The 25,042-nt window shown below is 38.0% G+C and overlaps 1 protein-coding gene across 2 annotated transcripts in view; it reads right to left on the bottom strand.

The window, feature by feature from the left end:
* Positions 1-25,042, bottom strand: part of EDIL3 (EGF like repeats and discoidin domains 3) — a 255,683-nt gene that overhangs the window by 71,371 nt on the left and 159,270 nt on the right. For both annotated transcript variants that reach the window (XM_074855638.1, XM_074855639.1), the window contains one exon: positions 5,068-5,249. In XM_074855638.1, coding sequence (XP_074711739.1) covers positions 5,068-5,249 — 182 coding nt within the window. The remainder of the gene's footprint in view (positions 1-5,067; positions 5,250-25,042) is intronic.

Raw genomic sequence — 25,042 nt, 5'->3', positions numbered from 1 at the left:
ACAAAATTAAATATTTGAATATTTTATTTAAAAAAAATTGGTAACCATACTGATGTCTCTGGAGAGATGGTTCCTGCTATTTTAATGAGGGATAATGAAATAGCTTCTTTATTTTTCTATTTAATAACTTACATTTATATACAACAGTCTCCAGCAACAGTTCAATCATAGCTCCCAGACAGTGGTATGATAGGCAGTAATCAGTTCTTTTTCTTAATAATCTCCAGATTGCTGAAATCTGCTCTTGGTGGCTGTAGATTAATACTGACCTTGTAAAAACAATTTTCATGTTCAAAAGACAACAAAGCACTTTAAAAAGAGATGGTAGTCTCCTGTACATCATTAAAATTTTTGCATCATCAGGCAGGGATCCTCTTCACAATCACACTCAGGAGACAACCAGAAATGAAGGGATCTCTTGTTCTCAGATGAGATAGCTCAGTCATGGTGCAACAGCAGCAACTGCTTAGGAACCAGCAGGCCCTGATCTTTTCCACTCCTTGCTTAATTGACTGGCCACAGCCAGGACCAGGAAATCAAATTTAACCCATCCTTTCCTTAATCAAAACTTTCCCTGACCTCTTCTGGCACGAAACATTATCTTTGCCAACTGTACCAATCTTTGCTATGTAATGTTTCCTACCAGGCTTCACTGTATACCCAGATTTTTGCTGTCCAGCCTTAAATCTGATACCTTTTACCCTATATCTCTTCTGTGCCTTTACCTGTCTTCTTAGTTTGTTCAAAGACAAACATATGTTTCTGAGGTTGATATTCTTAGGACTCCCTGGTACACTGACCGCCCAACCCAGACCACTAAAGCTCTGCTGTGAGCTCCTTCTCCACTCAGGCTCCCTGATGTAGGTGGTATCTCTTACTGTTCTTGGGCAAATTAACATTTAAGAAGGTTCATCTGTTGACGAAGAACCCATTGCACTGGTATTATTTGCATAACAAAAAAGATCATACCTACTTTAAAAGACTGAAGAAGAAAGACTTATTATCTTATAGGACAATATTCACCCACCTTGCTCTCTCATCTTTAAGTTATTTATACATCTTAAATGCATGATTTATGATTTCAGTACTGTAAGCCAGTCCTTACATTGATAGTTATACCAAGTTATTCTATCTTGTCTTACAGTGTTCTTTACAACATTTCAGTTAATGCATTTTTGGCACATCCACCATGGCTAAAGCATTGTGTATTACAGGGATAACAACTGCAGTGATATAAAAAAGGGTAACATTTTATGAATGCAAAAAGGAAACCGGTCATGAAAATGAGTTAAGAAATATTAGGCTGGGTGGTGAAACTGGGAGGGAAGAAATGTAAGGGTATAGGCATGGATCCCTAGGTTAGAAATCACTAGAGAGAGTAACATTTAGAAGGTCCTGTCAGCAGTTTGTGTTAGAGATTAACAGTTACTGTGACTTTGGATATGGTAGAGAGATAATAGAAAACAATCGTGCCCATAGTCATCTCTTTTCTGATCCATACTGCCTTGACAAAATATATGTGAATAGAAAAATATAGACACATGCAAGGAAGGAGTAGAGATAAAGTGAAATCAGAATAAAAAGAACCAACATATTTTAAAGCCATAAATGCGAAAGGAAAAAAGGGAAAAGAGAAACCAGTGCTCTCTTAAATAAAGAGTTTTGACAAAAAAGACTTGTTACTATAACAGGCAAAGTGACCATTTTGGTTATATCTCAGGAACAATTAATGAAAAATGAACTGTGGGATTTCTTCTCATTGTATTTGGAAACATTAAAAGTTAGTGACACTAATAAATTGGTAAACAGTATATAGGTGCTATTTTATCACAGCCAACGTATGAGGAGAAACAGAGGTCAGCGAAACTTTAAAAGGCAGATATGACTTACTCTGACTTTAATTTGCTTTCAAAAACATGGTCACTGACTCTTTAAATCACAAGCCAATTACAAGCATTGTAGTGCCATTACTAATTACATGCTGACAGTGTAAATTTAAAATGGCAATTTCAATTTTCAGTCATTGGGAGAATGCAGGAAAATGAAAATGCATACTAATTAGTTCATGTGTGTCAGACACCTGAAAGATTAGAGAAAAAAACTCTGTACTCATTACAAGTGAGTTATAAGCAAAGCACTCAAACCTTCCATTTGCCAAGCTGCATATAAATAAAGAAATTAAATGACAAAGAAAATTGATAATGATGGAACAAGGCAAAAATAGCCACAGGCCTGTACATAATTATACTTCGGGGGGCTTTGCCCATAGACACAGTTTCCTTCAGAATTTATCTAGCATTAGTAACTATAAGAGGGTAACAGGCTACTGCTTCAGGTTCATTGAGCTAAATGTTAATTTACATTTCCTAAAAACGGAGTTTCTGGTTTCGTAACTTTTCACTTAATCTCTGATGAACATTCACACTTTTTTTTCAGGAGCCATTTTCTGGACCAGCTGCTTTGTCACCCAGACCAACATGGAAAACGTCCCATACACAGACCCCTCACATTAGGATCTGGGAAGAAGCTGGTGACACGACAAAGAAAGTAAAAACTCAGAGTAGGCTGTGTTAGAGGGAGCATTTCTCCCACAAGACCAGAGGAAGGTAGCCAGAAACTTAGCACAAATAAGAGTGGGCTGACTTTTTGTAACCTTCCACAAATACTTACGAAGTATCTCCCTGGCCCTTACAGAAGCTGTGCAGAAATAAGATACGGGATTTCTGCTTCTCCTCTTCTCTCAGCAGAAACTGTTCACCCATATAAGGGTCAGGCAGTGTCTGCCTCTTACAGTGTATTTCATGCTTGAAGAACAAGACAGTGCTCTGATGTAAAGAACTGCTATACAGAAAAGTGTGAGTTTGTGGAGGTCTGTATCCTTGAAAATCAAAACAGGATTTCTGCAGAACACTAAAAACCACTTTTTCACTACAACTATCATCTCCCTGCAAAAATTTATTTTCTTGGTGTTTTAAGGAGAAAAGTCTTCAGAAAAGGAAAAAAAAAATCCTTAAGATTTAAACTTTTGTTTTTAAATTATAAAAAGTATTTTTAATTTTGCACTGAACTAAAAAGAAAAATAAAATGCTCAGTAAGTTTTGTGAAAATTATAGACCAAAGTTTATTTTAAAAGAAAAATGAGAAGAAGGGAATGCTACTCACTTAGCCCACATTAATTGTATCACTTAATTAGTGAAAGTCCTTAAATACTCTGGCTGTCAAAATTACAGAATAACCTGCATGGGATTGGTGAGACCTAGATTAGATCATTAATTCCAAAAAAGAACAAATTGTTCAAACCCGACGCCATGGGCTGAGATTGTAACACGTTTTCTCCATTGGTCCAACTTTCCTTTCAGGTAAGAGCAAAGACCTCCCTGGGAGCAAAGTCCATCCTAACACTGGTCTGGATAGAAACCTCCGCAGCTGCCCGACAGCTGCCTCCACGGTGCGTGGTGGCTTTGCCAAGTACAAACGTGGAAGCAACAGACCATTAACCATCCCCATCCAGTTCATCTCCTAGTAAAGACACGTCTAGGGGGCCTGTGCTAAATGATTCTGAATTTCTTCTCCAGCTCATTTAATAAAGCCCACACTCAAAAGCAGCCCAAAAGCTACTCTAACACTGACTTTTTCATTACCCATTAAAGTTACATTAGCTTTCTACTCCTGTGAAAATAATTCTGCTCAAGTCCCTTAGCGTTATTCTTTCCAGTTCTTTTTCAATGTATAAATTTTACAGACTTCCTAACCCCTCTGGTCTTTACAGAAGAAAGCTGACTTAAGATACATTGAAGGGTCTTTGTGTTTTCACTCTGCAGTGAATAACAAACAGTAACACCGACTTCATTTTTCAGAACTGACAAAATGCAGCACTCTCACCACACCAGTGTTAGAAAACTTCATCAAACAGCACCCGGTGCCTGCTCTCCAAACAAGAAAAATGAACACGTAATCCTGAATGCTTTTTCCCCACATATTTGTGAACCACTTAGACAAAGCACAAGTGGCAGTCAGTACACAAGCTTGAATACGAACAAAATTTATGCCATTTGCATGAAGGTATCTTCAAGAAGAGTGTATCTGAAATACCTGAGGGACATATGGACAGTTCAACCTAGCACTGGTAGACAAGATGCTCAGGTACCATCTCATATTACTCCTGTGGTAGGTTCACTGGGAGGGAAGCACCCTCTACACATATTGACTATACTGATGAGTGAAAAAGTTTTCCCGAAAGTACCCAACATCACCTTTCTTAACTAACAGCTCAAAATGGCAAAGCTTAGCCCAATTCATATATCATGAAAAGAAAACACCATAAAAGTAAAGAGCTACAGCAATCACTAGATAATCATTATCTCCATTAAAATGCAGCCACAGGACTTCACTGCTTCATGACTTTTACTGAAGTAATTTGCTGGGTGCAGAGAAATCCAGTCCACAATGAGGGCACTGCCATTTGAATCATTCTCGAGATAACATCCTTGAGTGGGAATGAAAAAACATGTATTTTCAGCCCCATGGATGTGGCTGAACTAACAGCTATTTCAACCTTAATTAAAGTAGTTCTTGTTACTTCCAGCATGATGCACACAATGCTTAACCTGTGTGCCCAGAGCAGCTCAGCAGAGGAAAAGCTATTCCTGAAGGCTCTAGTACAGCCAAATCTGCATTAAAGCACTCTAGAATGATGCCCAAGGAAGGCTGCATGTGTCAAAGTATCTCTACCAAGAGATATTGCTGCGAAATGCTACTAAGGACCTAATGAGCAAATGCAACGTATGTGGAAAGCAACTTCCCTGAAAAGTCTTTATAAATTTGCTTCTACGGTTTAGAGCCACAATGGAACATATTCACACGTTTTTTAAATACAAAGATTTGTGCATTTGTAAAGCCAAGATTATTACTGGTTTGCAACTAAACAGTCCCTTTTAGTCTAGGCTACATTTCTGACAGTGAATAAGAACCTAGCTGTTAGTTTACCACTTGTCTTCATCAGTTTCTTAAGTGACTCTGGCAATTGAATCAAGGAGATTTTTTTTGCTTCTCAGCTCCATCTGTTACCTGAATCCATGGCCATCTGTCATTTTCTGCAGCCGTCCAAGCATTCACAAGACCCTTCTTATTAAGTCGTGCATAGTATGGATACCATTTCTGGAGTCCAAAAAGAGCTCGATGAGTGGATGATGCAGTAATTTGTTGGTTTGACACAATCCCTCCTTCTATCCCTAGTGGGCCAGAGCATCCTGAAAATGGAAACAAGAAAACGAATGAATGTAACTGAAATGATCAACTCTTCTGAGTCCCAAGTGGCTGTAATTACAAATAGCGTACAAACAGATCCAAAATATCATGTCAAATACATTATTAGAAGAGATTTAAAGTAGTGGAGTAGCATCTTCTTTTTGTAGAAATGAAAAAAAAGCTGAAAAAAAAAGTTGCAAAATATTGCTTGTAAATAACTCTTCCCACTGCAAAATTAATGAAATATAGTTTTCTTTTAGTTTGTTCTATCTGAAGAGTTGTGATTTTGGGTTTTATGGATACAATGAAAGGAAATGATCCCTAGATTCAAATATTGAAACAATTGCTAAAAGCAAATTTAAAGTTCTGCAGTTACTGCAAAGTTCCATATTGCTGCTCCTGCCATAGAGGTTAGCATTTAGCCAATACACTACAAACTGTTACTGCAGTTATCTTTAGAAATATGAAACTAGACACATTATATTGTTCAGTTACATTAAAAATAGTTAAAATGTCTTATATATTCAATTAGCAAGCCACAAAGTATGCATTTAACTGTGTTCAGGTTTTCATAATTTTCTGTGTGGTAGTAATTTATTCACCTGAAATACTTGTAGATGTAATATTTTTTAAAGTCAAGATGCTTCTGCATACATTTTTTTCTGAAGCCACTCCATTTGGGTACAGGAACAAGAGCGTGCAGTGAGTGCAAGCAATGCAAACAGAAAATTTTGAAAATTAATTCTATACAAGTGGCTGGCAGTCTAACTACTGTTGAATACTCCCAACTACTTGCAAGTAAACGAGATTTTTTTTTCTCAGCTCAGTTCTGATACAATGTATAAAGAGAAGTTAATTGTAGGAACTCCTGTAGCAGCTGATCTTGCTTAGTTGCCCAAAAGATCTTCTGCTTTGTGGGTCAACTGCACTTCAGCAATTTTGAACACAACAGGACAGACGTTTACCTACACTTTAGGTTTTATCAGAAGCCTGGCAGTGTTTCACCCCAAGCAGTACCCAAGAATGAACTCAGAAATGGTACTGCTACGAAATCCTTACCCCGCATGGGCAGAAAGTCACAAACAATTTAATTCCTCATTAATTTAAAGGTACAGAGGACTAAAAGTGACCAGTGCAATTTGCTCCTCTTGGCAGAAGCTGAGGCAGAGAGACAGTGCTGGGAGTCACTGGCTATACAGTCCCCAGGTATTGTGTGTCACTGATAATGGAGACAAATATAAACTAAACTACAGTTCTAGGTTGATTATGGAGCAAGGGCCATCAACAAGCACATGCCTGCGCTCTGAAAAGATAAACCAAAACCCCCATACAGGTGGGGTTGTGAATGTGTTCCTTCTTAAGTGCAAAAATTGACTTACTTCCAGGATAGGCTTAAATGAAATCCTGGCCCCACTAAAATTAGTGACTGACTTGCCCCATACTATCATTTCACCCATATTTTTAACAGTCCATGAAGCTCAGCTAGTATCTAAAGTCCTAGTGCTACTTTTCTGTGCCATGTATCACCCAACAACAAAGGCGGTGCATTCAGCACTTGACTAATAACTCTGTTCATGCTGCACAAAATATAACAAAATGGAGCTCTCTCCTGCTGTTGTGCCAGGTGTGTAGTAGCCAGAAGAAAACAAATTCTTTGTCACTAGCACAGGCAGGCACAATACAGGATGCATTCAAAAAACCCACGTATGTTGGAAAAGTGACATTTTTCATTGTGTTATCAAGCATTACTTAAAAATTGAAAGACCTATTCAAATCTTAGCTCTGTTTCTGAAATCTTTTCATCTAATTAGAATAAATTCCTTTGGTGTGTAAACTGCCATATCTGCTTGCAAGCCAGAGGTAAACTACTCTACGTTCCTGAGAAAATTGCATATTTTCAAAAGTTTCTTATATTTGCCTGTTAAAATTTCTTTGTCACTTCATAATGGAAAAGAAATTGCACACAGGTATGTCTATACGTATTTGTAACTCACATACACACACACATACATAAAGGACTGATTCCAGCTTGCCATGAAATCAACCACCCCGAACAGTTGGTATCTTAGATTGATAATTATTTAAAAATAAGAGATGTGAGAAAACAGAAGAGAGGTTTCCAAGAGGAGCTTAAAAGGGAGGCATGGCAGTTGTTTTAATATGGATGTGGAGCATGCAGCTGTATTCTCTCTCCTCATGGTGAGGAGCACAGGGATGAGGGCCCTGCCCCCCCTGCTGCCATTATTCAGTGACCTAACAGGAAAATGTGTGCGCGAGGACAGGGACAGTTTTGAGTGGGGTCCAGAATAAGGGTATTTGGCTTTAGCAGCTAATTTTCAAAACAATAATGTATATTTGATGCCAAGACCTTTGATCGCCTGTAGACATCCCAGTTTTGGCAGACTTGGAAGAGATATGGATGTCCACTTTTTGCTTATCAGTCTCTGTTTAAGGTGTAGGACATTGTGGAAACATTTGATTTGAAGGCATGCTAGTTCTCATGGCTGAGATGCATTAGTACCAGTACAGATTAGACCCAGTACAGATGCATTAAATGGTATTCGAAATATGTGTGAATTCCTTACAAGAGAAAGGTGAATTTTCCTTTCTAAATTGATGCACTTAACAGCACTTAACTCTACTTTGTCAGCTATGACCATATATAGTCAGAAGCGTTTACCTTCTTTAGCTTTAGGAGGATTATTCCTGAAATCCAAAGCAAATCTCTACCTTCAGGGAATAGGTACTTCATTGTACAAGCTTCTTATTTTAATTGCAATTCCAGTCTTGGTTTGCCATGTTCATCAGTTTTTCAATGTGAGTTAAACACAAAATTTACCACTCCTAAAAATCAAAACTAGGTTTCATAGCCAGGCCATTCTGTATTTCAAGATATTTTTAAAACTCCTCTGTCCTTTTTAATAATGCTAAGTACATTTCTTAAATTATCTGAACATTTTGATATCCTTCTTATTTATTGAACAGTCAGGAAGGACCCCAGCAGAGGTTTTGCTAGGACTCTGATTAAGGTCCTTCCACTGTTGAAACTGCCCATGTACCTGTCCTTTAGGTCTTTATTTTTACTCAGACATTCTACAGGAAAACCTTTCAATTTACTTTATTTTATCAGTTGAAAGGAAATAGTTGAACACATTTTCAGATAGTCAAATACCACACAGCACATGGACTTCCCTTAGCCATATGCTCATTAATTTCTTCCAAATACTCCAATAGGTTTGTTAGTCATGCTTTCTCTTTACAAAAGCTCTAATGGGGCTATAACTCTCTAAATTCCCAAGAAATTTACTTTGCCTGAAAACTCTCAGCTGAATAACCTATCCCAGGTTCCATCAAACATGTTGTATCAGTATAAGACTAGCTTCTGCATAAGCTACTCAATTTGAGACACAAACAAGAAAATGCAGCTTTTGGAGTTTGTTTGTCTTTTTAATAAAACAAGATACATATTTTGCAGAACAAGTACAAACTGTATTATATTTTGTTGTTATACATCTGCTTCTGTTAAATCCACAGTTCATTTAACAAAAATCATGACAGCTTGGGAAACTGCAGTCTCCAAAGGAGTAATAATATCACTACAGTGACTCTGTACAATTCAGTCTGGTCAATGTCAGTCATTAAACAGAAAACCATTTTTATTAGTTAATGCTGACACACTGGGGTATGACAATCAACTTGATGTAAGAAAGTTAAAAAAATAAAACAGCAATTAAAAATCTGCTTGACAGGCTCATAATACAGCTTCACAAGGAAGATTTTGTCATCCTGAGCTGTTATTTTAGTATCATTAAATAGCAAAACACTAACTCAAGTTTTTAATCCTATAGTGACAATTGGTATGCACTAAATAAAACCTGATTAATGCTTCTCTTGCTCTTATCAGACACAAGCCTATGCCCAGAATGTCCCATTGTCCATGAAGATGACAGAATGCAAAGATATATCAACAGCTACATAACTGTGAATGGATCCAATGAAGGATGGGAAAAGACAACAACACAAGAAAAGTGAAGGATTCATATATAGCTTTTCAGTTCTCCTAAGAATCCCCACCAGCTCACATGAAGATGGCATGGTTATAAAACTGCCTCAAAGGCTTCTTTTACAATCTCAGACTTAACTAGATCTGAAATGTTATGTACCATTTCGCATCCCAAAGCAAATTATCATTAGTCCAGATTTCACTTGTAGACCAAGTGTATGGAGATCAAATAGCTTCCCAGACAAAAGATGAGTTCTGTGTCTCTTACAACAATAAATCCCTCCAGCTGAGCAAAAATATTTGTGCAAAAGGAAATAGAAGATGACAGTTAGCTTACTGTGTTTTACATTCATACCTCTTCAGAGGTAAATTACAGTGGGGAAATACGTCACTGATTCCCCCTCTAACATGGGAAGGACAAATCATTTTAAGATAAAGAATTACTACAGTAGGAGGTAATAAGCAGAAAGCACTGGGTAGACATGTTACTCGAGTATACTGAGTTTGGACTTCTACATTTATCTAAGTCCGCAAATTAAGCAAAAGCTCCAAATGGTTGAAAATGTGAGGATTATGCCTCTGCAAACAGAAGAAAAAGATTTCTTGTTACTGACAATGAAACATGCCTGATTTTGCACCATGAATATATAGCTTTCGTTTCCTCTGTTGGTTTGTCTCTAGCTAACGTCATCAAAACAAACAGATGCGAAATTGAAGGCATGCAGAAAACAAATCTGCTTTAGACATCTGCAATCCTGTCTTTCTCCAAGCACCTCATTTTCTAGAACTAGATTACTCTGGCTGTGTTTAGCATAGCACGGTAATTGTGCTGAACACAAACCCTGACAATGGGATTACAGATGACCTCTGATACTGCAGTAATTAATGTTGATACATGCATAAGCTCCCCAACATGCAATCTAGGCTTCAGCCTCCCATGTCTTCTTGTTCCTCCTGTCACCCACACATCCTTGCCCGGTTTGTTCTGACAAGGATCGCTCTCTTCAGATAACAGTGAATTTTTTTTTATAGGAGCTGGTTAGATGGATATGGACAATCATTCAGCAGTCTGCTATTAAAGTGTCCATCCATGTGCAGTGTATGAAACGATGTTCCTGTAGGGCTTGTTTTTTCACAACCATGCCTCGATAATGATAAAATCCTCTCTTCTTTATAAATGCTACGTAAGCAACTTTTGCAGAGGTGACTGGGGGACCCAGCTTCCCTTCCTACTACAGGTGTCAGTGGACTCTCTTACGGTTTTAGTGACACAATGGTCCCCAATTGCCAATTTCACTGTTGCACAATCGGATTACAGAAGACCTCTGACATTGTAGTAATTAATGCTGATACATGTGCAAGCTTCTCACCACCCAATCTAGGCTTCAGCCTCCTATTTCTCCTTGTTCCTTCACACAGAGACTTTACACCTCTGACTATAGCATTTTCCCACAACGATCTGCAGTCCCCTGGGTGGGATTCACATTCCTCTGATGGTCATCCAAAGGGATTTTCTACACTGAGCAAATCTGCAAAACCTTGCATTTCCAGCATAGTACAGGAACATATGGAAACGGCAGCTCAGACACTGAAAGCAATTTAGGTCTTTTTTATGTAGTGATGTGTCTGAATTTCAGGACTAATTTGCTTAGTTCTAGTTTGGCAATTTCTCCATTCTGCTCTTTGAGTAGAATGTATAGGACTGTAAATTCCACATAAAAAGCACAGGGATTAACATCTGGGGAACTGCAACATACAGCACAGTTGAAGAGGGGACCTATCCAACAGAAATAAAATTAAAGAAAGATACAACTTCTGATTTAGGAACCCCTAAACTGAAAACTACTGGAAGCTGGGAAAATACAATGAGAGAACCATCACTTAGTGCTCGTCCCTATTCTTACACTCATTCATTAAGCATTCACTTCAGATCACTGTCCAAGGCAGAACTATTGGACTGTCATCAGACCAAGCATGGTTATTTACATGCTCAAAAAGAAGGGTACATCTAAAATCTTGTATCTGTAAAGCTGTAACCAGAAAAATCACTCTTTTAGCATTGCTGCATGAAGTGATGCTGCTATGTATGTGCTGAACTCCATCACATTAATGTTACTGATATCCCTAGGCATCCCTAGGCATGTTCAAATTGCTTTTAATAGCCTGGGAGATCCACTGTTTGTGGCTCCCTACCAGAGAAATCTATGGTTTTAAATGATCTGGAAAAGTTTGTATCCCAAGACATGTCAACTACATTACAGCCACACCATTCCTGACAAATGTTTGCTGAATGCCTTTTTCCAAAAGCTGTAGTAGTGAACATTCAACAGTGCCATTTGGTGTTTGATTGAAGTCCAACTTGAATCCTTCTTATTCCATTTATTATTTCTTGCCCTGATACTATGATTGTGGACAACAATGTCCTCTTCTTAAAATAGTCTTTAGCGTATCTGTCTCCTCTCCTTTCTTTTCTACTGGGGGATGCCCAATAATCACAAATTAAACCAACCACACAGTGTAGCACGAAGTGTGAAGGAGCACAAGCTGTCCTTGCCATATGGGTTACTGGATTAACTGAAGGCACGACCCCAAATCCAGGGGAGAGTTTAGAACCCAGAAGAATGATTGGCTGAACCTTAACTGTAATGCACCATATGGCCAATCTACAGTCACAGCAGAAAACTACTATCACTCCATGGTGATTTCAGAAAGGATGAGCAGCACTGTCTAACTACCAAAACCAAAATATTTCCTCTGAGTTTATACTACTATTGAAGTTAAAGCATTCAACAATTCATTGATACACATTACCTTTATTTTATTTTGTTTTCAAGCAGCAATTATGATTTCAAAAAAAAAAAAAAAATCATATTGCAGTAAGGAGTTTAGTTCCTGAAACTCCTCTGCTGAGCTCTCATATAGAAATATATTAATCTTTATGTGAAGAATGATTCTTAGCCTTCAAGTTGGCACTGTGAAAAATAACATTTCTACCATGTTTGAGTATTGACATTAACCAGTTTCACATAACTCATAGCCATTTAAACACTACTAGAATTAATCAGAATAAAACAGAAATTATGGAGTAAGACGAAAAACTTCTCACAAGAATTAACCTACATTCATATTATAGAAGTTACGTTCATAGGAGCTTTCAAGTTGCACTATAAAACAACTGCCATGTGGTCATACTTGCACACTTAAGGCATGGCAGACACAGAAATCATAGCCCCTAACCAAACTGCTGCATAACAGTAATTTTTTATTATTATTATAATTACCATCACGATTATTATTATCATCTTAGTTTGCCATGACATGAAAATATATATGATTCCAAGTTCTATGTACCAATCCCAAGACTTTTTGGTGGATTTTGGGCAGCTGTGGTGGAGGAGATTTGTGCAGCTGTGGATTTATTCACTACTCCCTTTACTTGTAGCCATTGTTTATGGCTGTGTCACAGAGTATGGCCTATTAACAATTTAAGCATAATTTACCATGTAAAAATGAAATTAGGAACCCAACTGAATTTAAAAATAATCTTTTTCATTTGCTGCCGCTGAACCTTGTACAATCTGTGCACTTCTCCCCTCCTTGGGTAGTGACAGAAATATTTCTTCAAAGAATACAAGAAAACTCAGCAGCTTTCCAGCTATGTTAGGAAATTTGCTAATGAGACACGGTGTTTTGAGGAAGTTCAGCCTGATTTTAGGATAGCTATAGACAACTTCTTTCAGAATTCCTTGGTTTTATATTTACATTCATCTGTCTTTAGTGACATGCAGTTTAGGGTTTCTTTAGTTTATGGAGCATGCAACACAGACAAAAAACTTACATATGTAGAAAATGCATTATATTGTAGTGTATCCTCTTTTCTGCCTAAGTCCATTCCAAAGGACTTGATTTTTATGTCACAGGGCAACATTTGTACTAAAAAACCTAGTAATTTTAACATAGAGTGGATGAATATATCTTAAACTGATAATATTACAATATCCAGGAGCTATCAGCATTCACAGGAAAAAAAAGTGCAAGTTCAAGAATATTCATACCAGTGCTACGAAATGGGGTTCACCATAGGGAAAGTTCATCCTGCTGATGCACACACACACACTCAGTCGTGCTGGCTGGTGGGAATGCTCATTTCAGAGGTGCTAATTGAACAGGAAATCTCACTGATTTACTTTATAACTTTTGTTAAATCCTATGAGGAGAGGTGAAATACCTGGATTCTGACCAGCTGACTGTTTTGAAGATATGCCTGATGCTCTGAATTAGTTACAGGAACCATATGCTGATACTACTTTTTTTTTTTTTTTTTTAAAGTGCTAACCAGCTACTGCTAATTTGAAGGCAGTTCATGACATATGTATCTACATGCTTAATGACTGCTTCTTCTCAAAATCTGGCTGTTCCAAAAAGCCACTTTGAAAAAAAAAAAAAAACCAAACCCAAACCTTCTCTTGGAAGTAAAACTGGAAAGACAAGATATAGTTACACTGAAAGACAATCTGCATTTTTCTAGCACATCTACAATGGCAATCAGTGGGATTACAACATGAATGTAATTAGCATTCCTGCAAACCAGCCTGACAATGAGAATGTTCATTTGCCAGAAGAGGAGTATGTGCTTTTCAAGTGGCACATCTCGTTTTGCTGCCTAGAGACATTCTTTCTGTCTTTGTGGTTTGGTGTTTGGGTTTTTTTTGTTTTGGGTTTTTTTTTTTTTTTTTTCCATAAGACCAGCAATGGTTCCTAGAAATGACAATATTACTTGTTACAAGATGTGTTCATTGAATTTGTTTAAAAACTACTAGCGGCACTAATATGAGTTCTACATTACAATGGAATACATGTTCTTCAGAAAGAAGTAAAAAGATGGCAATATCCTACAATATACTGCTGAAGCGATATGCTAAATATGAGCTATATCCACAGTACTGAACACAAACTGCATGCAAACGACTGTTATTTAAATCTGACTACACAGAAACAGCAGTTCTTATGGTCTCTAAGCTGTTTCCATCTTCTCCTGTAACACATCTAACTTTTTAATAACTGGAAATTCAGATATCGGCATTTAGATCTTGTTCCTGGAAGCCATTTGATGTAGGTATAACCTTATATTCATGTAAAGCAGCTTTAAGAATCAGGGCTTGAAGCCCTGTTAAAAACACAGAATTAATTTACAGGTCATGGGCTTTTATTGGGGTGGAAAAAAATTCAGAATGAAGGTTTAGAAAGTTATCTTTGTATATGTGCAGTAAAAGAAGTCTTTCATTACTACAGCAGTGCAGTAAAATGATGTTATATTTGTAAATCCATGATGTCTTTTAAACATAAATCTGTACATATACTTTTCTTTACATCCCTTTATTTTTCCTTATCAACATTTCTTTCCACCATAAAAAGGACATTATTCCAAAGTGTTTATATTAAGAAACAGCTAACCAAACAAAGCAAACATAAGGGATGCAATCCAGGTGACCCAGCTTCAGCCATCTAAAAGTTACATATCTATCCTGAGCCAGCTACTTAGGCTCTTTCTGTCACCTGTGGGAAGAAACAGGCAACTCTAAACCACGATTTCTGTTATTCCATCATATATTAAGTAAGTGTTTAAGACAGATATAATCATCTTTCCTGTGTCTACGGAACAAGGAACAAGCCTAGAGCACTATCTTCAACTTAGTGCCTAGGTTTAAGAGGTTAAAATTAAGTGAAATGCATCCAATAAGTTTTAAAAACACTGAAAAGAGATTACTTTAAAAATATATGAAGATACTTTCTGCAAAGCTAGATTTATTAGACAGTTAACATACTTGGGCTTTATGGGAAAAGGTCTTTTAAAAACAGATGCCAAGGAAGAGATGAGCATAACAGCAAATAAACAACTTTCCAGACTGATTTTTCTGTTAAAAAAAATAATCACGAAAAGGCTGATGTGACTTTGCAATTGGAATTACCAGGTGATTCAACCTGAAATACCCACATAAAACCTCAGAAAGCAATTTGCTATAGAAATACCAAGCGACGAGTTATTCTGTCTGTATTACATCTAATGTCACTGGTGGTGAACACCAGGCTGCCAACACAGGGGGCAACACTGTTCAAGGTCTTCATTAATGACCCAGACACTGCTACAAAGCACACCCTCCGCAAGCTGGCAGATGATACAAAACTGAGAGGAGTAGTTGATACACCAAGTGGGTGTGTTGCCACCCAGAGGGACCTCAACAGGCTGAAGAAATGGGCGGAAGAGGATCCTCATGAAGTTCAACAAGGGGAAGTGCAAAGTCCTGCCTCTGCCCCCCGGGGAGGAACAGCCCCATGTACCAGTACATGCTGGGGGTCAACCAGCTGGAAAGCTGCTTGGCAGAAAAGGACCTGGGGGTCCTGGTGGACATGTTGACCATGAGACAGCATGGCAAAGAAGGCTAACAGTCTCCTGGGCTGCATTAGGCTGAGCACTGACAGCAGGTCAAGGCAGGTGATGCTTCCTTTCCACTCAGTGCTGGGGAAACACATGTGGGGTGCTGTGCCCAGTGCTGGGCTCCCCACTATTAAACACATGGACTTACTGGAATGAGTCCAGCGCAGGGCCATGATGACTAAGGGACTGGAGCATCTGACCTACAAGGAAATGCTGAGAGAGATGGGACTGCTCAGTCTGCAGAAGAGGAGGCTCAGGGGAATCTTATTGTTGTGTATAAATGTCTGATAGGAGGGAATGAATACAAAGGAGCCAGACTCTCCTCGGTGGTGCCCACTGGCAGGATAAGAAACAACGGGATCAAATTAAAACTGAGGAAATTCCATTGTCGGAGTCACCATTAGCCGGGGTCCTTATTTCTCCGTGCGGGAACAGAAACGACGCAACACCAATGTGATGATCAGGTCGTCCATCTTTTATTATAGTTATTGTTCTAGTTTTTTGTTTTAGTTTTTTTCTATTCCTTTTCTGGTTACATTTATACTCTACTAAGTTCCGTACACGCACTCATCTATCTTCTAATAGGCTACAGGTCATCTACACGCGCTGTTCACGCGCCTCTACAAGCATTTGCATTGGTTAATTGCAATTAGCACGTAAAGCCCAAAACTTGCCAAAACTCCCTTATCTCATACCCTGTTTTGCTCAGACTTGTGTGCTTTTGCTGACCACAGGTGTTTCTCACTTATCTGCTATCTTGTGTGTTTTTGCCAGCCTTATTTTGCTGGCCTTGTCTTCGTCCTTGCATTCTTCTGTCTGCACTAACTTTCTCCCAGCGCGGCCCAGACTCCTACATTCCATCTGCGTTTTGGGTTCTTTTCTTTTTTTACTGTGAGAAGGGTCAAACACTGGGACAGGTTGTCCAGTGAGGTTGTGGACCCCCGTCTATGAAGATACTAAAATCCTGAGTGGACATAGCCCTGGGCAATTGGTTCTAGGTGACCCTCCTTGAGCAGGGTGGTTGGACTAGATGACCTTCAGAGGATGCTGCCAATCTCAACATTGTTCTGCTGACTTTCGAGTGTTACTGACTTACAGTGGGTGAGGATTTGACCCTGAAGTACTTCACTTTATCCAGTATTATACAGTGCTACATGTAATAATGACAATAATAATAATAACAACAACAACAACAATAAATAATTTGTTCATTAGCACTTTTTTCTTCTTGGGAGACATTCATAAATAGAGCATTTTACGCATATATTTCAGTCCCAATCAGTCTGTTAGAATGATACTTGACATACAAAAATTCTGTCTGTTTTCCTATACCAAACCAAATTCTTGCTGTTAGCTGCATGGATAATTAGTATATTTCAAAAAGCAGAATAATTGCTACTTGTAGGAATTACATCTTAATTTCCAGGAGAAGGTAGAGGCCCAAGGAGACTTTTCATTTTCCAGAAGATGATCTCTTTGCATATATATGCAGACCATATGTGTAAATGTACGCTATGACAGACTGAAGAAGAGCTAAAATCTTAAGTTACTGGAAGTACTCTATTTGGCTTTGTAAATTCGGTTTACTTCAGTCATACTTGCACAGTGCAAACATATTGTGTGGAGGTATTGTGAAGGACAGTCACATGTCCCAGATCATTATCCAATTAATTGCCTCATGGCTTGGCTTCAGTAGTCAAAGAGCACCAATTACTGTGTACCAGTACAGCTGGAGATTACACAGACACAGCAGGTATATTCCTACATACCCATTTTTTTTTTTAAATTTATTGGCCTCCTTTTTGTTGTCAAGTACATTCTTACTGCCATCTCATTTGCTCTAGAGTTCATGACAGTTGTTTTTTTTTTTTTTTTCCCCCCACTAGCAGCTATTGCTTCTTATCTTATCTCTTAAAACATCACTTTTAAGTACAAGCAAAGCCTAAGCCCTCTGCAGTCCCTCCCACATAGAAGCCGATTTTCACTTAGAATGAAATCTAAGTTGTGTGAGAGCTGTGTATGGAACACTGACTTTTTAAATTTAACTCTGCAGATCTCTAATATAAATATGAAAATCACCATTGCCCAAAAGAGATAGTATACTACCACATCCATATAAATCTAGTTTTGCTAATCAGATCTTTACCGATAACTGAAAATCTCTAGCTTAAGTGCAGCGATGCTTTGGACTGGAGCTATTCAACCTCTTGTTATATGGACTGGAGTCTGAAGATTGCTGGTGAGCATAACATATGGGGGACACAGCTGCAGACCACAAGCTCAACTTCGCACGTTTCAGCTATTGGCTATTTTAACCATTCTGCAGATAATCGAATTGTTTGCTTACTTCATGTAGCTCAAGTGTTTTTACCAGAATCCAATGTTCTGATCTGAATGATATTGAGGAGCTCAGTTGTAGCAACTCATGTTAATTGTTGTTCTGAAGTCTAATCCTACGGGCAAAACCAAATCAATGTTTTCGTTCCCATTGAAGGATTTTAATCAGCACTTCCACTGAGACAAGGTAACAGATCATGTGTTCCTCTTTCTAGTCCATCACAATGCAAAATGAAACCACAAAATAGAATTTACAGACTCCCATTTTATTTTGCTCTTCAGCAGGCCTAGAGAACACACAATGTCAGTGATTATTTCAGATAGTTTTGTGACTCCTAACTACACAATGGAATAGCGCATTTTTGCCTGGCCCTTCTAAGTTTATAGAGCCATTCAGCTCTGAAATCTGATTAACAGAAGGCATTTATCTCTGTAAGTTTGCTTCACAGATTTAAAACAAAACAAAATGGATTTTCTTGACCTATTAACATTTTAATTATTATTTGATTTCTGAAGTGTGATTCCAAGTGTGTTAGTAGCCAGTGTGGTACTGCAGCACTGAGGTCAAGAACATGATTAATCTTGTTTCATGCCTTCACATAAAATACTGTATGTCAAAGGCAACATCTTTACCAATTTGCATCAGTAGCAGCTAATGAGCACACAGACACTTTCAGACAAGCAAACTTCTCAAATGATGTTGTGTTAAGCTTCAAGCCTCTAGAAGGTGACATGAAAATGAAGTGATTAGTTATGTTCCATGAAACAGAAGACAGCTTTTCAGACAGTAATGGGAAGAATTGCTACCTATTTGCTGATATGTCCAAAGAGATTAAAGGCTTTTTATGCTGATGTAGCACCTAAGCCAACAGCAGCACATTATTCTGTTATCATATTGGTCAACATGGTTCATGTGTGCAAGCAATGGCTATCAGAACTAATCAAATATAAAGAAATTGGATGTTATGTTCTACTTCTCAACAGTGCCACTACTGCTAAGTGACTATCATGTGCTTCCATTACCAAGTCCTCTCTTCATTCTTTTATAGTAAGGTTGTAAAATTCACTTCTGGCCTTTACTTGCTCTACAAGCTCTGTGCTGAGAACACAGAGTGAAAATAAAGTTAAGCAACTCTTAGGTAGCGTGAGGATTTAAAAAATGGAAGCAAAAGGATTTTAGAGTTCTCCCAGCACCTAAAAATGACTTGTATTTTCCAGTGGTAATGTAATTTCATGATGCAGTGTTTTTAGGAATTGTGTCTAGATGAAAAAGCTAGATTTAGGGACTACAGAGCTGCACCAATAGATCAGTGCTCCACTCCCATCTACAGAAAGCAGCTCTAGGGTGCACTGTGGGAACTACAGGCAGGTAAGTCTACTTCGACATCTTGTAAACTGCCAAGTCTATAATTAAGATCACTAAGTACCTGGATAAAGACAATCTGTTGGAAAAGAGCCAAACATGGCTGTTGTAAGTGGCAGTCCTGCTTCACCTGATGGAGTTCTTTAATGGTGACAATATGCATAGGGATAAAGGAAATACAGTGGAAACAGCACACTTGGATTTTGAAAGCATTTGATAAAGATCTTGCCAGTGAGTGAGGAAAAGGCCCTGTTATAGACAGAGTTCTAATTAAAGAAAAAGAAATGGCTTTTCAGGATGAAATGTCAGCAGTGGGACTCACCGAGGATCATTGCTGGAGTCAGTTTTACTCATCAGTGAGCTGGAGGAAAGTACGAATGGGGAAATTATCCACTTTGAAGCTACTAGGCTCTCTTGATCAAATGCCACTCTGATGATGAGCAGCTCCAGAAGGACATAGAAAACTGAGTAACTGGTCAAAAGGGTGACAGATGAACCTCAACGTACACAAATGGAAGATACTGCATCTATAAAAAAAAACCTAAAATGTGCCTGCACAATACTGAACTTGGAAACAGCCATTACAACTGCAAATAGAGATCTCAGAGTCATCATCAGCAGTTCCCTGAAGTCACTGGCTCAAAATGTAGTGGCAGCCAAAAAAGCCAATAAAAAAGTTAGGCATTGAGAAGAAGACATAGAGTATTATTTTCCAGGTATATAAATGCTGGTGTGACTACATACCACATGCAATTCAGGTGTCTGCATCCTAAGAAGGTGTAGAGCTAAAGTATAGAGAATGGCAGTTCAAATGATTAAAAGGAAAAAGCAGGTATCATATGAAAAGGGAATAAAAAAAAATAGGATTTTTCAAGTTGGAGACGAAAAGGCTGAGGAGGGATATGCCTGAAGTTTACATACACATAGAAGAGATGACTATAGTACTGTTCATCACATCTACATTACTGAAAATAGGGAGCACTCACTGAGATTCAAACAAAATCAGTTTAACACACGTAAAAGAAAGTAGTTCTCTGCACAGTGGGTAGTGATCTTCTGGAGCCTTCTAGAGGCAGATACAGCATCAACTCATTCAAAAAGAAATTAGAAAAATTCAGGCACAATAGGTCCATAAATGATACTAAAGAGACTGACCAGGGGTGTACCTTCTAATATTCCTACAGGAACTGTAGACCTGGAGGAAATACGAAGGGAACAAATGACAGAAACTGCCCATGCCTACCTTCTCTCCTTAAATGATGTTCGTCATTGCCACAGTCAGACAACCAGACTGTTGAGCAACCTGTCCCAGTATGATGGCTTTTTGTGTTCTTAAGAAATTACCAATAAAATGGTAGTGAAATTTAGCTAAGAATCCAGTATGTTATTCATGTAAATAGTCTATTTAAAAACAAATCTCCATGAAAACACACTGCAAACATAATAAGCAAGTATAGTAGTTCAATTAAGAACACAAACTAGACTTTAAAAGCTATTATTTCAGAAGGCATCACCTTTTAATACTGTTTATAGGCTCTTTACTCGGTATTCTGTAGGAAACCTAATTATCCAATAATTTAATATTATATGGAAAACAAAGAAGTTTGTTAGGGGACTACCAAGAAGATATTTGTATTTCTAAACTATAATATCCCCTTTCCTGCAATTCCTCCAAAATAAACATGGTCAATGAAGCTACTAGATAGCTGTGACTTCTTCATTCCAGCTGTTTGGAGAAGAGATGGAAGGTATTAAAGAACATCATCCTGTCACCAAAATTCAAATCTTTTAGCTTTTCCTTTCATAAATAAAGCATAAATAAATATTTGAATTTACTGTGGATAAAATCTTCTCACCTTATTTACAAAATGCATTTTCAAATTTACATTTGAAAAAGGTATGGATTGACTTAGAAACTTTCACTTACAACTATGTAAAGAGAAGTATTCACAAAATGTTGTAACAAAAGGCAAATGGGAAGTTACCTGTCAGTAATACATAAATGAGCACAACTCAGTTTACAAATTCACCTTGATGTGTTAGACACTGATGGCTGAGTAAGAGCCAGGAGACCCCTGTGTGCTGACAATGTCTGTATTAAGAAATTCCAGATAAAGTTGCACGTGACAAAATTACAGGGCAGTTACCACAGTCAAGTTGTTTGATTCTTTTGACTCAATAAAGTAGCAATAGCACAAAACTATGCTATTATTTATCCAAATGACTTACAAAAAATTTTAAGTTATAAAAATTTACACATCTCAGTTTAAATTTCCAATAACCTTTTCATGCCATGTCCTCAGTGCCAGTGGGAAAAGCTCATATGACCCTGAAAACTTCTTAATGTGTTTCTTGTCTAAGTCTCCCTATGTAAAATTTCTTGTGACTCCAAATCCTTTTTGCTTAACATGGACCAGAATATTGCAATGTTGGATGCTGATCTGCTAATTTAACTGCAGTAGGATTGACAGAGCAGGGGAATTTATTTCTCAGCTTCTTGCCTAGCGCAAGAGGACCTAATCTCAGCAAAACTTGCAATGAGGAATGTGTGCACTTAACTACAGTATCTCTTCAGCAGGCATGCATTTGCATCTAACACCACGAATAAGAATGAACTGCAGTTTGGAAAATGGAGCAGCTTGAGTCAAAGGTTTGTATGTCTTTCAGGAGTTGTAAAGTTTAAGTGAACAAGACTAGCATCTACTATAAGAGAACGTCCTTCCTTATCTTGAAGGAAGATAAGGTTTCAAGATCAAACTTGAAATCACGTTATTCATACCCTAGCCCTTGGTGTACTGGGAATTATGGCTTGCAACTTTCACACTGACTTCTCAAGGTGTTCCACCATGCATAAAAGATGCCAATTACATCAGAGACCAGAATTTGCTTTTTCTCAGGCCTGTTCTTCAGTCACAGAACAGTACAGTGACATCTCTGCTTTCCCAAAAGGAAACACTCTTCTGCTTTACATCCCATACACATGGGGACTGCAGGCAGGTTCAGTTATTGCTGTTCTTAAAAATTACATTTTTCCTCAACTTTTCATAATAGCTAACTTTTCCAACTCCCTATCCAGTAACCTGTCTTGGTGAATCCCTTGGGGTCTGCTTCTCCTTACACTTTACAGACATGTGGCACAGCATATCACTAGGCTAGATGATGAGTAACAATTAGGCTTTCCACATTGAATGAAACCCCACTTTTAAAGTGTATTAAGATGTCTGGATTCTCCATCACTAAATACGACTAATGAACAGCATTAAAAAAATAGTGTTTCAATCTTTAAATTAATGTGCAATTAATCCTAGAGAGATTTAACTTCTTAGGTGAAGGGGACAAACACTTCATTAATAAATCATATTTTACTTCCAGCAGTTATATTTACATGTCTAAGACATTTCTATAGTCTAAGACATATAAACATAGTTTAAAAGCACAGCTTTTAAAGGACATCATGTAACTTGTGCCCCATTTTGCCTGCAGAGAATTCAGTGGGAAACACACCACCACCTCCAGCAGAGATGGGAAGAGGCTGCATGGATCGATCACATCCTTTGGGAAAGGAAGTTAATTCTTGAGGATTTTCCACCTGACACTCTTTATCAAGGAAAAAACTTCCTATGTCTAAAAATGAACAAAACCCAATACTCACTCAAATTCTCACCTGATGTCAAAGTTAAAGATATTGTGAAAAAAAATGTGGAAGGACCAGGAGGTAAAAAAAAAGAAGAGGAAGAGGTTGCAGTAATCACAGCTTCCTGCACAGACATTTTACTGCTATCCAGGAGAGAAAGGACACTCTCTAGAAACAATGAAGAAAAAGGAAGAATCTTATTTGCACACTGTATGTAAGGATTCAAAATTGCTTTCAAAGTTAAAAGAATACTGGGGAATATTTTTCCCAGAAATATTTGCTTTCCTCTAACTTTGATATAATGAATTACAACATGGTTACTTTTTACACTATGCCTAGAATGGAATTTCAAAACACGTAGAGGTAAAAGTGAATTGCATAAAAATAGGAACAGAGTAATTATGAAAATATGTTTCAGCAACAGGAGCATAAGTGGGTATTTATATTATTAGAATAGCAATAGGTACAATATTACAAACTGCACACTGAAACTGATCTTCAGTGAAGGCATGCAATGTCACCAACAACTGTACAGATTTGGCAACAAAGTAAAATCATATTTATGGGTGAGCTCTATCAAACAGATTTTGCTGGATCAATAACAGATATTAATCTGTCCATCAGTTTTAAAGGGTAGAAGTTTCGTGTGATACTTTTCTGTAAACAAAATTTCTAAGTAAGTACACCAAATCAAGAGCTGGCCAAATCACATTTAGCATTAATACTAGAAAACAATCACTGATACAAAGGAAAAGGGTTTGAATTAAGAGTGATTCCATCAGCTTTTCTTGGCAAAGTACTTTATGATTGTGAATTTTTGAGGTTTTAACTCTACTTCATTTCAAAAACTCACTCGCACCCTTCCGAGTCCCAGTTTATGTACACCATGACAGAAAGACACGAAGCCTTTCTCTCTCAGTATTGCATGGCCACCAAACTTTTCATCTCTGTTCATATCCTCATTTATTTTGAAGCAGCGTCACCCTTGAGCAAGTAGCACTGTGGCTGCTGACCCTCCAGGCTGCAGGGGTGCACCCGCTGCCTGCGCGGGACCTGCAGCCACTGAGACTTGCCAATTGCCTCTGGTCTGACAGGCAATGAACAGCAGCCATGCCTGTGCTGAACCCTGAAGAGGCTAGGAAGTAGACTAAGTTGTGATGAACAACATGCCACTTTTGCTTCTGACACAACCAAGGATAAGATGCTGGAGATATTCTGAATTTCTTTTAAGTCATTGGATCATCTAATGGAATGCAACAAATGAGCATGGTGGTGGTCAGGTACTAAAATAGATGTAACCTACTAGCATGGCTCATTCCCTTCCTACGTATCTTACACATCGCTGCACCAATGCCTGGAACAGGAGCTTTGCTGGACTCTCCGTCTGTCTAAAGCAGCAGGAGCTGTGAATCTTGCCTCAGTGGGAAGATGATCACTGAACATATTACATTTCCTTCCCCTTCTGAAAACTGCAGGTGGGAGCTGTGCCGAGCCTGGAGATTTTAGTTCATGTAGGGCTCATGTAACCATGGTTTGTTCCATTTTCTCTTTAGTTCACATGGATTTTCATCTTTCACAACTTGGCTTGAATTCCAAGTCCAAATAAATCTCCAAAATGTGAATCAACTTGCAAACCTCCAACTTTTGCAAGGTTTATACCATACACACTTGTAATTCTACTCTGTGCCTGGTTTGTTAACTACTGCAAACCCCAAGGCAGTTCCATTATGAGGAGTTTGTATGGGTCTAAAGATGATTTTTCTCTCATTGCTCATTCCTGTGTTTGCCAAAGGGTAGCAGCAGACTAGACCAGACTGACTCAGATAGCAAGCAACCCTCCACGATTAATCTCTTTTAAAATAAATTACTATGCCTCTAAATAAAGTATTTTCCAATTGGACTAGCCACCCTCTATGAATAATCTATTCTGAAATAAATACTATGCCTTGAAATAAATACTATGACTTGAAACAAGGTATTTTTCAGTTGGACTAGTACCTGAAACAGAAAAAATGTTCCTGT

Source organism: Strix uralensis, chromosome Z (assembly GCF_047716275.1).
Source record: "Strix uralensis isolate ZFMK-TIS-50842 chromosome Z, bStrUra1, whole genome shotgun sequence".
NCBI classification, from domain to species: Eukaryota; Metazoa; Chordata; class Aves; order Strigiformes; family Strigidae; genus Strix; species Strix uralensis.
The sequence above is the reverse complement of the archived record's forward strand: the minus strand, read 5'-3'. Positions and strand labels throughout refer to the sequence as shown.